The sequence below is a fragment of the Amblyomma maculatum genome, chromosome 4 (assembly GCF_055883805.1).
Source record: "Amblyomma maculatum isolate TAMU_Amacu chromosome 4, ASM5588380v1, whole genome shotgun sequence".
In the NCBI taxonomy this organism is placed as follows: domain Eukaryota; kingdom Metazoa; phylum Arthropoda; class Arachnida; order Ixodida; family Ixodidae; genus Amblyomma; species Amblyomma maculatum.
This window is the reverse complement of record NC_139347.1, coordinates 42762192-42778429: the sequence shown is the minus strand read 5'-3', so window position 1 is coordinate 42778429 and position 16238 is coordinate 42762192. Positions and strand designations below refer to the sequence as shown.

Below are 16238 nucleotides of genomic sequence, written 5' to 3'. Positions count from 1 at the left end.
TAAGCGGAGATCACTGACCCCTTGTTCCTGCCCCACACAGAGCCTCAAGGTATGAAATGTTATCGCAGAGTTCACACAAAGGCAACATCAGCTATGAGAAGACTCCACATGGTTATTCAGGTATGGGAAGTAGCTGGCACATTTCTGCAAATAAAAGAAACTACATTTTGATACGTACTGAGAGAAAAGAAAAGAAAAATGAAGTTGTCTAGTTAAAACATAGAGTGCAAAACTGCAAAAGAAGCACAGTCTGAGCCTCATTAACAACTTCCACTATAGGACACTGACAAAGCTGGTTGAACTGACTTTATGTGTAGCCAGCTTTCCGAAAGCAAACTTTTAGGCTATATCAAAGCTTTTCTCGTATCCACAGACCAGCTACCTACTTGCATAGGAAAGTTATAGCTCATTTTCTGAAATAAGTCACCACTGTACAAAATTGGCGATACGAATCTCACGGCATCAAGAAACCTATTTATCTAACCTCAAATTTATTTCTTAAAGTATAACAAAATCTGTAAGCTGGTGCACGAACATTGCCTTCACACGAATTTCTTCACAGCTGACAGGAATCCTGAAGGCTGTAATATGTTAATGATATGGACTTCCAAACATTCACAACAATTGCGAAGTTGAACAACTTTGCACCTACCCAGAAATTTCACTGCTCAGTTCTGAAGGCTGCAACAACGAGACTGGCGAATGCAGCATTGGTGGTGTGCCATTACAGTTGAATCCCGCCACAACGAATACCGCCACAACGAATAATTTTTTATTCCCCGCGAGTATCCTATAAGAATTAATGGCCTAAATTTCTCTGCACAACGAACCATTTTTGCAGAGCGTTTCCGCTTCAACGAAATTTTCGCGTTCAAAATCGAAACCGAAACTAGTTTTATTGGCGAGAAGTCCAAGTCAAATCCAAAGCCACATTAAGCATGAAATCACGTGATTGCAGTTCCGCCATTTTGGCTTTGTGTCGTGGTCGCGTTGTTCACTCGCTGCCTTTCTCTTCGACAACGACGAGTTTTCATCCGCAGGACACGATGGCAACGCAAGTGAAAAAACGCAAAACTGTTTCACTTGAGCAAAAAGCTCAAATAATCGCCCAAGCAGAAAGCGGAAGGAAGAAAGCGGCAATTGCTGAAGACTTCGGAATTCCTGCAAGTTCGCTGTCAACGATTCTAGGCAATAAGGACAGCGTGAGAATGGCACTTGCTTCAGGCACATCCTCGAAGCACAAAAAGGTGACGCGGCCCCTCCATGAAGAGTTGGACAAAGCAGTGCATGCGTGGTTTGTGGAAGCACGAGCCAGCAACGTCCCCCTGTCCGGAAGCATCGTCCAGCAGAAAGCCTTGAACTATGCATGCCTACTTGGCATTGATGATTTTAAAGCCAGCATTGGCTGGCTAAACCGTTTCAAGGCCCGCCATAACATCGTTGGAAAAGTGTTGTGCGGCGAGTCAATGTCAGCAGACGTGGACGGAGCAGCTGCTTGGAAGGCGAGTAACATGGCCGGAATTTTAAGCAACTTCGCGCCTGCAGACATTTACAACGCCGACGAGACCGGGCTATTCTACGAGATGTTGCCGGCTAGGACGCTCGACTTCAAGGGGCAGCGCTGTCACGGCGGCAAACACAGCAAAAAACGCATCACAGTGCTGCTTTGCACAAACATGGATGGCTCGGACAAGCGTCCGCCGTTAGTCATAGGCAAAAGTGCCAAGCCGCGCTGTTTTAAGGGAACTCGTAGCCTACCTGTGCAGTACAAGGCGAACAACAAGTCATGGATGACCCGCGCTATTTTCACCGAGTGGATGATGGCATTCGACCGCGACATGAAGCGGCAGGGCCGTAAAGTTTGCTTGCTTTTGGACAATTGTTCAGCGCATCACTCCGACGAAGTCAAGCTCACTAACACGGAGCTGAGGTTTTTCCCTCCCAATTGCACGTCTGTCTTACAGCCTCTCGATCAGGGCGTGATTCTTAGCCTGAAGCGCGCTTACCGCGGGAGGTTAATTCAGCGGCTGCTTTTTAACACTGAAACCGGCCGAGACACGAAGGTGGACTTGTACGTGGCACTGCAGATTATGTCTGCTGCCTGGAGCACACTGGGGCGCTCAGTAATTGTGAACTGTTTCAGGCACGCCGGATTTGCCGAAGGTCGACCCGTACACTCTGCTGGCCTAACACCAGGCGTTACAGACGACGACGAAGAGGCGTCACCGGCTCCAGGGATCGCGGCCGCCTGGAAAACGCTGGGAGAAATAGGAACCGTGCCGCCTAATCTCCAGCTCGACGAATACATCGGCGCTGACGCTTGTGTTGTTGTTCACGAAGATGTGAGTGATGAGCAGATCATAAAAGCTGCCCGGAATGATAAGGACTCTTCCGATGAAGAAGACGACGACGTACAGGAAGCGCCGGCTGCGGCAACCGCCGTACAGGTGATGGACGCTTTTGATGTCATCAGGAATTTCGTTGCTGTCCGAGACGACGATGTTGCAATGGGTTTGCTGACCGAGTGCGAAAATCGCGTGACGGCGTTGCTCGCCGTGAAGCGTAAGCAAACCAAGCTTACAGATTTTTGGCATTAAACGCCTTTGCTGCTGCTTGGGCAATTCTTTCTGCGTTTCACGTCAAATTTTTGCATAACGAAGTTCCGCGAGAACGAATTTTTTTTCGTGCACCGTGAATTTCGTTATAGCGGGATTCAACTGTAGTAGCCTGGCTGTGGTCATTGTAGAACACGTGACATCCTAATGCAATCCCACTATTCCCGACTATACCAGTCAGAGCTTGGCGCCTGCTACTGCTAAAATCCTAAATCTGTTTTGGCCTTGACTCAGTGCTACTGCCAGCAGTTTGCAGCTCTCGTCCTGTGTCATTTATAGTGGCATAGGGGAATCTTGCACGCTTCACACCAAACACATTTCAGCCAGTGAACTTAAGGAACAGGTGACACCTTGAAACTCGCATCAGCCACGTCAATAACATCAGGATTTCATGCTGCCACGTTCTCGCAGCGCACACCTGTCATGGGGCTGTAATCCACATGACCTGCAATGTTACACAGACAGGACGGGAGATGTTTCAGTGTGCACCCCACAGAACAGTGGCAGTACCTGCAGTACGCAGAGAACTTGTGGGAGGGCCTTGGAGTTTGGGTCGACGGGTGCCAGCAGCACGAAGAGGTGGTGAGCAGGCGCATCAGAGAGCATCTGCAGATCATTTGGCGAGTTCTTGTAGTGCGAAGCCACATACAACGACACCACCTGCTGCAGGAAGGCCTCGGAGGCCTTGTGGTAGCTGAACAGGGTGTCCCTATTGACGTAGAACGTGCTCACAAGTCAAGGCCAGCAACGAACAGCAATGAAATCAGAATGAGCTGCCACGCCAAAATTAGGAAATAAGCTAAGAGAAAAGATTGCAGATAACAGTCATTAGTACTAAAATTCTCTCAGCACAGCTTCTTGGGTTGCAAGCGAAGTGATTTTGATGTATGCTGCAAACGTGCTCAGCAGTTAATGCAAATCTCAAAGCTGAAAAGACATGCTGAAAAGGATATAGCTGGCAGTCTTGTGGTGGAGGGCAGCCTGAAGCTGGCGGCACAGAGGCATCCAGGCACAGCAGTTGGTTCAGCCATCTCTCAACAGGGTCCCCAGGCTTGTATCTGATTGACTCACTGAGTGACACCTCATGCAGAGTTCGTCCTGCAGTGACATTTCCCAGAGATTCAATGACACTGGAATTGCAATAACATTTCCATGACATTTTTTTTTTCTTTAAGCAAATGCTGCTGCAGAACTGTTACATCTCATTCCATGCCCTAAAAATAGTAGTGCACTTTGAATAAAAAGAAAAAATGCAAAATATAAGTGCAGCAGCATCAAGCATTTACAACAAAAATAAGCGGAGTCCTTGCAACAGAAATAGTTCAGCAGTTAATGCCTTCTTCCTGAAAAAAAAAGTCTAAAAGTGAAAATCTGGGATTACAGGATATCTTGTGCTTACCTCCTACGGACTTGCTTTTTTCATCTGATGCAATGGCAGACTGTTGCCGAAGCTGCTGAATTAACTTCAGGGACAAGGATCTTCCAGTGCCTTCATACCTGATAAAGAAAATATCAATCAATAATCAGGTCAACAAGCAAAGAGCAACAAGGCAACTACAAATCTTTCAGGCAGCTCCCTTTTAAGCCTTTTAAAATTAGAGGTGTGCAACTATCAAGTTCTGATTGCAAAGCAAATGTAGATAGTAAAAGTTGGTTGTGAATGTACTTTGTTTCAAAAATAACTGAGTCCTACGAAGCTTGTCTGCAGAACATACCTGCCTTGTGTGAACAGTTTATCCTGGATATACTGAACTCAAAGGGAGTCATTAAAAAAAGCAATATATATGTAGCTAATTTGTGGGAACACATAAGCCACCTTAAGAGTGGAATGCAATAGCATTAAAGGCATAGCAGCAATGTAGTTGCTAATGATTTCTTTTATTGCAGGTTGATGTGATCACTGTTGCCTTTTTTGTATCGTGCTTTTTTTTAGCCCTGATAGGAGGATATGGAGCCAATCTACTGCCACCGCTCTCGGCACCTGCAAACTTGATCACATCACGTGGTCTCATGGCGTAACAAATCTCACAAATAAATCAGCGCCCCAAGTCACGTCACTCGGTTACCTAGTCGCTGATTAGTTGAGAGCATGGTGGCATCACAAGATCTGTGACCCATCTCGACCAATCAGAGAAGTTCATTATAATGAACTGAAGAATGCACAGTTCCTGCTGCGACAACATCACACTAATTATGTTGATAATAGGCGAATATCAACAGTAAGCTTATCTGCAACCTAGAAGCCAGAATGCACTGCGCAAATAAACGCTAGTGAAGTTCTTCCTAAAGCAGCGTAGCAAGTGTGCTAATTACTCACAACTAGCTAGCTGTCACTAGGGCCTAGTCTGCTTTGCATCAATCCACAGTGGAGAAGTGCTTCAGAACTAGTCACAGCCAATGTAAGATGTATAATCCTATTGTCAGTATGGCATAAATAGAATAAACTTTCATTGAAGCAAGGTACAGCTGGTTTCTGCGCCGCCTTTGGCAGAAAGGCAAGCCACGCGAAGGCCACCACAAGGCTTCTGTCAGTTTTGATGGCTACACCACGACAAGGTGTGCACCGAAAGCTGCATTTTTCTGATGACAGCAGTGCTCCATGGAAAGTGAGTACGAAACCAAGCCTACCTTCCTGCCGTTAAGAGCAGTGGTGCCACTTGAAGGGGCGCCATGATATTCAATCTTGGCAATTTTCACAAAATCGACACCGAAGATAGAGTGGTGCCACAAACTATTCCAAGAAGGAAACTATTCCAAGAACCAGTTGATGGCTTCTTTATGAGCGCTTTATCGTGCACTCAGATGTTTTTGTCATAATTTTCCTACGAAAATATTAGTGATTTTCACGCCATCAATGCCACAATGTGACAAGGCAAGTTTCCGCTGCTGTTGTTGCTAAAGAAACAATTTAGAATGTTCTCCTGGGAGCATCGTGGTAAAAATAAAGCTCAGCAGCATTGGTGCATGCCTTTCTAAAGGCGCTGCCAGAAGCCCAAAGAGAATGCAACTTTGGGTGAAAAAAAACTGTAGATTTTTAATCTGGTTATTCTTCCCAGGCTGAATACAGACAATGACCTTCTTACGGGTGCCATTTTGGCTAGACTGCAGCGACACCTATAGTTCTTGAAAATTGCCAATATTCATGGAGGAAAAATAATTAGGAGGGAGCCCGTCATCACAAGCGCAGCCTCCGCAAACCAGCCTTCTTTCACGCCGCTGCTTTGTCTCTCTTGGGACCATTGAGTGCGCTGAATCTTTGGAATTTACTAGCCAATATAGTTGCCAGAATCAAAAACTACCATGATACCGGGTGTTTTTAGTGACTCTGTGTTGTGGAGCGTGAGAAAATGAAAGCAAACAAGAGCTACTCTACTGTCTACCACTTTCCGTGTCATGTGATGGCAAATTTCTTCGAATCTTTCCACTACATTTTTTATGACCAGGCTTCAATAATGCTCCGTGACACCCCTTCCTAATTTTTTCCCCCATGCCAATATTCAATCTGCCAGCGAACAAAGTTCGAAAAACATGGACGGTGCTATTTTAAAATGGAGCTTTCAAGAGGATCATTTTGAAGGTAGCACGAAAAACGAGGACACAACACGAGCGCTCGTGTTGTGTCCTTCTACTCTTGGTCCTCGTTTTTCTCGCTATCTTCAAAATGAACCAGATTCAACTCGCCCAACTTTCAACCTTACTACTTTCAAGAGGATCTTCTGACTGTTCATTTAAACAATAATCCAACACACCTGGAATTGATTGCTAGAGATTTTGATAGTTTTGCATGATAATCTGCCTCTTTCTAAATAATGAAACCACAATGTGTGTCTGTAGCATCCAAAACTAATACGAAAAGAAAAACACACACAGCCTCCTGTCATACTGAAATGGCCACATCTTCTATATGTGATGGCTGCTTTATAAGTTTTATGTTAGACGAGTTGTTTTCGATACTGTGGGAGCCTTACTTGGTAATGTGAGGCTATTCATGAAGTTTTTAAACATTTGATGAACTGGCCGAATGACGAACCCGCGACAACAACAAAAGAGAAACAGAGGGCAGAGCTCCGAACATGAGTTTTTAAAACAGCAAGTGACAGGCACAAAAGTCCTAATTTCTTGCAGCTACCCTTTTTTTTGCAAAACGAAGCTATTACAATGCAAGTGTGTTAATATGCGCACCAAAAGGAAAAACCATTAAACATCAGTCCCTGTACTTGAGCGTGCAAGAACGTCAAATATCTGCTGATGCCCACTTCCAACAAAGACTTCTGATCCTGAAAAAGACATTGGATGCAGCAGCCTACCCATTAATAGTTGACGACAGGAAAACCAGGTAGGGCCCAAGCAGCTTCTGCACCACGGGAAGGGGGATGGCAGCTGCCTCGTCGACCACCAGAAGCTCAGCTTGTCCCAGCAGGTGTGCATCCGATGGGTGCACATATTGGACCACTTGCCGGTGGTCCTCGTGGGACACCGTCACACGCACCACTGCCTTGTTCAGTTCGGGATTAGTTGACTGGACCACTTCATAGTCTTGGTGCTCCTGAGCCACAACGTACACAGCGGACATAGTGAGTGGTTGTAGAAGCTCAGCATAATAAAGACCACGCTTGACAGTGGCAAAGCCAGAAGTAATTTTCAGGGAGTGTTATATGCAGCCGGTACAGAAATAAAAAGGAGCGCCTGCATCCAAACCATATCTTATTAATTTTTCTGATTTAATAAAGCAGAAGGGTTAGTAGTTTAATTCAATGTAGTACATATCTACATAAAAATATGAGTGTACATAGCACTCTGAGGACTTGATTCGCGAAGAATATTTTTTTCCTCACAAAAAGCACTCGTACGAAAAACTGTGGCTATTTACAATATTCTGAATGCAATGCTCGAAAAATGTGAAAAGGTCTCCATATGTATGTTGGAGAGCTGGAAATGAATTGTTCAAATTTAGAAAGAAAGAGCCCTGAAGAAGTGAGACGTACTACAGGTTATTTCATAGGAGTTATTATCTACATGCCTTGAGAATGCTTTCCAGAACTCACCTCATACTTGAGTGCATCAAAACCCTTTAGGACAAATTCGAAGAGCGTCTTCAAGTTCTCTGGGCTTGGCGCAGTGACAAAGATGTTGGAGTAGCCAAAGGCCACAGCTGCCGCCACGGCTAGGCCCAGTGCGGCCGACTTTCCCCGGCCTCTGGCTGCCGTGACTGCCACTGTGGTTCGAAATGTTTTCTCAGTGATAGCATCGACAAACTTCAACACTGCCTGGGCCTGATCACATGTGCTGCAGCAGCCAATGAGCACTCCGAGAGGCTGTGTGTCCTGCAGGGAGGTCTTCAGCTCCGACAGCTCCTGTGCCTCTGGGTCCTGCAAGACATGAGGTTGTAAGGAACACTTTTCACAAGCTGCAAGGCCATTCAGGCTAAAAGGTGACCTTCCCACACAGTGAAGGAAAGGAAACTATTGGTTCGGTTTATGGTGTTTAACATCCCCAAAGTGACTCAAGCTATGACCGTAGAGAGGCCGTAACGGAGGGCTCCGGAAATTTTGACCACCTGGGGTTTTTGTGCACCGACATCGCACGAATGCCTAACTTTTTGCCTGTATCGAAAAGTGGCTGCCGAGGACGGGATTTCCTTTCCTTTCCTTCCTGTTTTTATCATCTCCTTTCCACCCCCCTGGGGTGACGAGTGGGGTGGAAAGAAAATTACAAAAACAATACCCCGAAGAAGAACTTCGGACGTTGATAGTAAAAGAACAATGAACACAAAATTTAACCAAAATGTGCATCTTCAGCTTATGTTAATAGATTCTGTGCCCAATAACAACCCGCCACTATGGTTTAAGGGTGCTCAGATACTGAGACAAAAGGTCCGAGCTAACTAAAACCAGCTATGGCTGCCGCATTTCAAAGGAGGGCTAAATGCAAAAGGCACTTATACTATAGTACTACGTGATGTCAACATACTTTAAGAACTACAGGTGGTCCAAGTTAATCCGGAGGTCCCCATTATGGCGTTCCCTCAAAACCCATGTAGTCACTTCATGACGTTGACCTCCCAAGTAGGAGTGTGCAAATATAAAAATTTTCAAGTATGAATCGAATATGAATGTGGGGAAAAAGATGCCATCAAATATCAAATCGAATAAAAAAAAAACTGAAAACGAAAATATTGCAAAAATTCTTCATGTTTATTATAGAATTCATAGCATGGTATTTGTAAATAGAATTAAACTAGAATTGTACAGAAGTGTACAGCCGACTGAAAAATTCAGAATAAATCTTAAACACGATTCCATATGCCAGTTATTTTTACAGGAAGAATGTGCATTAAACTGGGTAGAGCTGTCATGTCGCTGCTGAATACAATAAACTCTCCTGAATTTGGCCTTCTAAGGGGCCAGGAAAAGATGTTCGATTTAGCTGAAATTTCGAGTCATTGAACTGACCTGAAGAAACTGTCGAAAAACCATCTGCATCACAATAACTATCTGATGAACACCCGCATGATGGTTGTCTGATTTTGAGATTAAACCAAATTGGAACGTTTTTTCAGCGGCTCTGACAAAGTGCTTCGCTTTGTGCACTTTGAGGATGCTTCACTGTATAGTTAACACAGCATCAAGCATTGCGGTGAAGCAAACACTGCACTGAAATTTTCAGTGTATTCAGTAATTTTCCAATATTCCGAATACCAACTTTTCGAATATGAATACGAAAATTTTTGAGTATTCGCACACCCCTACTGACAAGTTATACAAATAATAATTAAAGGTATGTGCAAGGCACTTCACTGCGATCGGCACCAAGGAAAAGGACGCAACTAGAGACTGCACCTGCCATCCTTTATTCATGTGTGACCGTAGTAGGTGTAACTAAAAGCATGTTTCATACTGCTCAGCAAGTTTAAAAATGTGCAATGTCCAAGGCAAATGTTCAATTCTCATTTGCAAACATTTGCTGTCTTTCCTAATGCTAGTGTACGTCACCACAAAGCAGCACTTTGCAGGAAAGTACAGTAAAATCTCATTAATTTAAGCCCTGTTAATTCAGAAATTTGGCTAATTCAAATAATTAGGATTGTGGCCATGGCCGACGCCAATGCAAGTTTATGGCCTCAGACACTCGTTTGTTTGGACACGTGATGGCCTTGTTCCGGTATTTTTTTAATGGAAAATCGTGTCGAGACACGACCCACACAGCCAGCGACCACCGAAATACACATTCTTGAACTTGAACTGCATAAAACAGCAAGGCACACACATTTTTTTGGCATTATAGTAGGCACGACAACCATTGGAAGTTCCCTACTTAACTAATAAAGCTCCGTCACATAGTTTCGGCTTCGCCTTCCTCAACCTGCCATCTCACGGCTGCGACCAGGTGCACGCATCGGTAACACCTTTGTTGCATCGTCCGGTCACGCTGTTTCGTATGCTGCCGGGCGCATCACCATTTTTTTGGGGGGGGAGGGGGGGATTTTTTAAAATTTTGGGATGGTGTTACACTGTTCTGGTGCACACGCATGCTAAATCCCTTGCGTGCATCCCCGTACTACCTCCAGTAGGCTGAAGCTGCGCGCTGTCACGTGTAGTTCCACTGCACTGCACAATCACCTTAATGCTTCCCCATGCGAACAGAGCAATGAAACATCCTCAAAATGCAATGGAGCCGCTTTATGATATTGCATCGCACTGCAAAAGGGGCAGTGATAACCTTTAGGATTTTAGAGCAATTCTTCAATGTTACCATAGTGTGCGTAAAACAAAGCACTTGAAGAAAAAACCATCATTCTCACATGGGTTTCCCGTCAAATGCAGACAACTATTATGCAGATGTTCATCAGGTAAATATTTACTGTGATGCGAATCGTGTTCAGCAGTTTTTTCGCGCTCATTCGAAAACTCCAACTTTCAGTTATTTCAATCATTTTGCCTAGTCCCTTGAAGGCAAAATTAATGAGAGTTTACTGTATCTTGTACCACATGTAGAGTATAACACAAGTGTCCATGGCGGTACTTCCTTCTAAAACACAGAAAAAGTGCTTACCTCAGCTGCTCGAGACACTGGAGTGATGCTAGCAGCAAATGATGACACTGGCAAAATGTTGAGCTGATCATCGACCACCAGGCAAGACTTGCAGGAACTTAATGAGAGAATGAAGCGCTCATTGAAGCGACCCACAATGTCTTGGTGTGCTTCTGTGCGATATCGTGCATGAACGTCCTGCATAAAATGAAACCAGACAAATTAAATGTTTTTTACATATATTTTAAATCATCCGAGCAAAGCCCACATAAAAACAGTGAGCAAGGCCTACGCAGTATGACGAGAATAAAAGTTATCAAGCTATCAAATTTTGCCATTACACATTTGTTCTTTCTGTGCACCGACCTTGACGCTCCTCACAAAGAATTATTACTGATGGATTTAGCAGTCCTGCGCCCTGCTGCGCCCTGCACAGTGATGTCAGCAAATTTATTAAGGAAATAAATACCAAGCAGGAACTAAATTCAAGCAGAAGCCCAATTAAATGCACAGGGCATTATGCTTTTGACTACATCATAAGTATTACGCACGCATGACAATGTCACCTATATGCACAACGCAAGTATGAACATAACATGAGCGATGGTTTTTTTAAGCTTTAAAAAAATAAAAGGTTATTACTCGCTAAGGGAAGCTAACATTATGCAAAATGCCATATTTTGCACCCCTGTAGTCGCGCATTCATGTTCAAGCTTACATTCATACACATCTGCATTTGCAGCATAGCTCTCAATACACTGCCCGGCCAGTTTTTTGGACTCAAATAATTCAGACTTTCATGAAACTCCAAGCTCCACTGAGGGATTGCCGTGTACCCAATAGGAACATGCACAGTACATGAAGACTCTTGAGAGTTCCTTGGACTGCCAGAAGGTCAAATCAGTCGATATTGTCGACCATAAACCCTGACTGCTCATTGGAGGGTCAAATTCTAAAGTTAAAGCTCAGCTACTTTGGTCATCTGATGAGAAGAGAGGAGTCGCTGGAGAAAGATTTGATGTCAGGAAAGGCTGAGGGTCGCCGGAGAAGGGGTAGGCAGCGAAAGCGATGGTTAGATGGCATCCTCGAGGCACTGCAGATGAAGTTATGTGATGTTAGGAAGATAGTGAGAGACCGGAAAGCGTGGCGTGACATGGTACATAGGGTCACGAAGAGTCGGACACGACTGAACGACTGGACTGAACTGAACAGTTCTGCGACAAATTTTCCAGTCCAAAAGTTCTTTTTTTTCAGATTAAAATAGGCCCCAGCAAGGCTCAGTGAAGTGCAGAAGTTGGATTTTTCAACTTGACGAAAAGCTGAGTGAGCATCGCTGAGACAACTAGTCAACTTTGCTGCCATGAAAGGTGCCGTATTGAACAGATTAATTTAGACTGACTGGCTTGGCTAGACTCGGCAGTTCTTGAAGTTGCTATTCATGTTATTAACATGCCCTTCGCTCCCATGAAGAGTACCTGCAAAGAAGAATGCACTAATGAGCTCACGAGACTGAGCGCATAATCATGATGATAACAGAACAGCGGCAGAAGCTGCTGAGGCTCAGACGATACTGTTAGCCACAATGCAAAGGAGCTTGCGCCGTTGGGCCTTTCCTCTCCGTCTTCTTCCATTTTTCTCAGCAGCAACAGTTACCCTGCCCATGCCTTACACGGTGGGTAAAGTCCTCGATGCTGAAAGGAGCAACTCTCCTTCGTGCCTGCTTCTCCTCGCCTGCTTTGTGCACGTGCTGTGCATGGCATGCTTTGAAGGCCAGGCACACTCCTTGGCCCTAAGCATACACTGGAACCCATGAGTGAGCCAGCATTTGTGCTCGTTTACTGCTTCTATGCAGCAAGTAACAGAACAAATGAGATTTAATGCTCTGTTCATGTTACAAGTTACTTTCATAACCTTTTGGTATAAGAATGTAGGTGCCAGGAGTTCTGGTGAGCAATGCTGCCGCTACTAAGCCATAATGCCCTAATGAATATTGACTACGACAATTAAAATCATTCTCTCTAGGTGGACACAAGCTAAATTATATAAAATGAACCTACGACTAATCTCCTGATTTTGAAGTTTGTTTCCACGTTGACTCAAAGCCAATCATTAGCACTTTGTGGTTATCAGCTAATAGCTTAAATTCTGCAGAAACACGGTTGCTAATGGTTAATGGTGTTCTTTGGGATATAGGAAAGCATCACAATATATCAGTTTTCAAAATACTGGTTTACGAGTGAACTTACAGTGCCACATGAGTGTTCCAGTGTAAATACTAAAGACAATGAATGCACTTGCTTCAGTGAAAACTCAGTAAATTTTTATCATGTTCCAATCAAAAAAGGCACAATATCATTTAAGTAGCAATTCACGTGCAAAAACTTCATTTTCCAGAATAACTACTTAAAAAATAACTGCTGCTTGCACAAAGTTAGTGTTACTGCTTTCAACATGAGCCCAAGAAAGACGGCAAGAAATAATGTTCATGATAGGCACGCCCTGGTAAGGGCAGCTATTCCTGGACAACTGATGATGACATGAGCATACCATTAAATGAAAAGGCGAGAAGACGTTTAGGCATTTACAAATAATTTTCCCGGCTGATTTCTCAAAGGCTTGTAGGGTATTCAGTTAAGTATACTGCTTGAGTGGACCCCGCTGCAAAGCATGGTTGAAAGTATACAGCCTTTCCAGGGATACAGTGTGCAAATAATGTGTCTAAAAGTCAAACTTTCCACTTTTCGGGCCCTTTAAAGGTGGAAAATGCAATATTCTTCCTTTCAGGCTTTACCATCTTATCTTATACTATCTTGCATCTTATACCACACGATTCTCACTGTCACAATGCTTTTATAGCAATATGTGCGCTGCATTTCTGTCACCATTACAGAGCCGACTGCTTTTACAACTGCTGATAGGTACCTTGATATCAAATAATTATAGTTTGCACGTCTTATCGCATAAAAATTTAAGCACATGTCTAATCAGAGGCACATTAATCGTACACCGCATGCAGTCTATGAAATTAGGCTACAGTAAAAAACGAATTTCCTATCCCGTGTTATCCACATGAAAATACATTGCGCTACAGTAGAAAAATGTTATAATAAACTCGCGCAAAAGCAAGCAGGGTGAACTGAAACTGCAATGCATTTTACCTTCCATATACAACCTTTTTTTTTTTTTTTGCCATTTATAACTAAGACACGTTTCACAAAGAAGTAGTTATGGTAAACAGCATTTGGCATGGGTACTCTGCTGCATCTGTATGAGGAACAGAAATAATATTCGATGCCAACTGTAGCTGCTGTAATCAAACTCAAAGAAAAGACCATGTAGAAGCATAGACTTCCAAAGCACCATCGAGCGGCGCTGCTGCTCCTGATAGGGAGCGCCATCTCTGACAGAAATATAGAAACTGGGGATACACGCGGCGGCACCACCTAGGCATCCCGTGCAAGTTTTCTCTTTTAGCTCACTCGCTTTCGCGCACGTGCAGACGTCTCGCGCTGCTTTCACGCGGACAGAAAAGCACATGCTGGACGCCGCCGGCTCAGCTCGCTGCCTTCACGGCGTGCACCGTGCACTTTCTCTCGCACAAGCACGCGCCTTGAAGCGCCCCCGCAGGCGCACCGCGACATGTCACCTGCATTCCGTCTTGATTGGGCTACCTGACGCGTATTTTCATGAAGTATACTTAATTATAGGTGGGAAACTTTTTATTCACGTCTGCACTGTAGAGCAGACAACAGACAGGGATGAGTAAATATTGATTGCGAATGCATCCCACGTTAGCAAAAACGTAGGAAGTGCATCTCGAGGTATGTCCGCTATGTAACTATATTGTCGTATATAATATGTTTAAAAAATGCTAAAGTATCATCAGTACTGTGAAATAAAGTGGCCCGCTCATTGACCATCGTTTTGGCCTGTAACATGCGATCTATATACGAATTTGTTTTTTATTATTACAATGTTACCAAAGGAAATCTTGTAGTAGAAGAAGAAGTATATAGTCCGAAGGAGGTGTTTCTTCAAAGACAAGAACGCTAGCAATCTCATAAGCACATGCGTGCGTCGTGCGCTGCACGCGACATAACCGGCTCGCTGGCTCGGAAAGCAGGTGAAATCCAAGCTTGTACTACATAGTGTTTTATTTCAGTTCTTATTAAATGGTTGTGCTTCATTTATGATAATATTTGGTGTGCACTCACGAACCCTGTGACATGAATGGGGTGCTCCGTGCGAGTGGTGTCAGTCGAGCCATAGCTAGGATCACTTTTGTACTGCACTTCCGACATATCACCGTTATTAATAATAATAATATTTGGTTCACTTATTGGCCAATTTGCGAAAATCTGTAGAAGTGTCTCAGCAAGGCATGTTTTCCAACGCCGCCCCCATCCCCGAAAAAAAAACGGCCTCGTTCCTAGATCTTTTCTTGGTCAATCTAAATATGAAAAGGCAGCTGTGGACACTTAGGGCACATTCACACATCAGTCTCGATTGTGAACGTCGCATCTGTTGATTTGGTTGCTTTCAGAGCACTCACAAAGCAGGGAGAGAGCACAGAAAATCAGCAAAACTAGACACGCGGGGAGCGAAGAGCAGGTTAATCTTCCATGGTCTTCACTTTTTATGCATAGTGTTAAATCACTGTATTTTTTTTATGCCTCTCCAAGCCGTCTTTGTCAACTGTCAACATTTCTGAGTTTACGAAGAAAGGGGAAATTGGGAAAGAAAGGGGAAAGGGTAATTCTTTCCACAAAGAACGCTAGACTTCTCAGAATGCTGTCATGCGGTTGAAAAACAGGTCTTGCGGACACGCTTCCAAAGGAATCTGCAAAGTTTCACATGTGAGCCTCGTCTTTGGTGCTTCGCCTACTGTTGTGGCTTCCCACGGCACAATGCTACTTAGTACATCTGTTTCGCATCAGCGGAAGCATTTTTGTATCGTCAAATAACCGCCAGGCACAACGCGATCGCCGCGTGTGCACAGGAAGCTAGCGGAGCGTCTGCTCCGGCGAAGCCCCATCATTTCACATTTCGCCACCACGCCAGGAATGCGGCGCTGCCGTCGCGCGGCGAAACTTGAGCTTGGTTCCCTATAGAAAGAGGACTTTCAGATTTTCGGAGCACTTCAACATTCTCCACAGTGTGCACAAAGGAAAGCACTTGAGGGTACTGAGAAAAATGGTCGTTCTCCCTTTCGTTTAACCTCCAGTGTAGACAAGCATCATACAAGTGTTCATTAGATAAAATTACTGTGATGCAAACAGCTAACGACAATTTTTTCAGGCCCATTCAATTCTTCAAACTTTCGGTTAATTTGAACATTTTTTCTAGTCCCTTGAAGGCTGTATTAAAGACAGTTTACTATACACAGCTTAGTGATGACTTGCTTCATCGACAAAATGATTGAGCAGTACCAAATCTTGACAAGAGTGCGGCAAGCAATGCACGTTCACTATCACAGTTAATGCTAATAGTTAGTGCACAACATGCACTGTGCAAATAAATATATGTGGGAACTTTATCTCTATTGAACTCTGCTGAGGCTGCACACAGTTTCCTTGCCACATCAAATCTTTC

At 44.1% G+C, this 16238-nt stretch overlaps 1 protein-coding gene across 1 annotated transcript in view; it reads right to left on the bottom strand.

The window, feature by feature from the left end:
- l(1)G0020 (RNA cytidine acetyltransferase l(1)G0020) overlaps window positions 1–16238 on the bottom strand; it is a 31933-nt gene that overhangs the window by 11210 nt on the left and 4485 nt on the right. The window contains exons 5-10 of the mRNA XM_084601251.1: window positions 10668–10844; window positions 7661–7984; window positions 6923–7161; window positions 4015–4112; window positions 3569–3713; window positions 3126–3339 (exon numbers count right to left, since the gene is read on the bottom strand). Of these exons, the coding sequence (XP_084457377.1) occupies window positions 3126–3339; window positions 3569–3713; window positions 4015–4112; window positions 6923–7161; window positions 7661–7984; window positions 10668–10844 (1197 nt within the window). The remainder of the gene's footprint in view (window positions 1–3125; window positions 3340–3568; window positions 3714–4014; window positions 4113–6922; window positions 7162–7660; window positions 7985–10667; window positions 10845–16238) is intronic.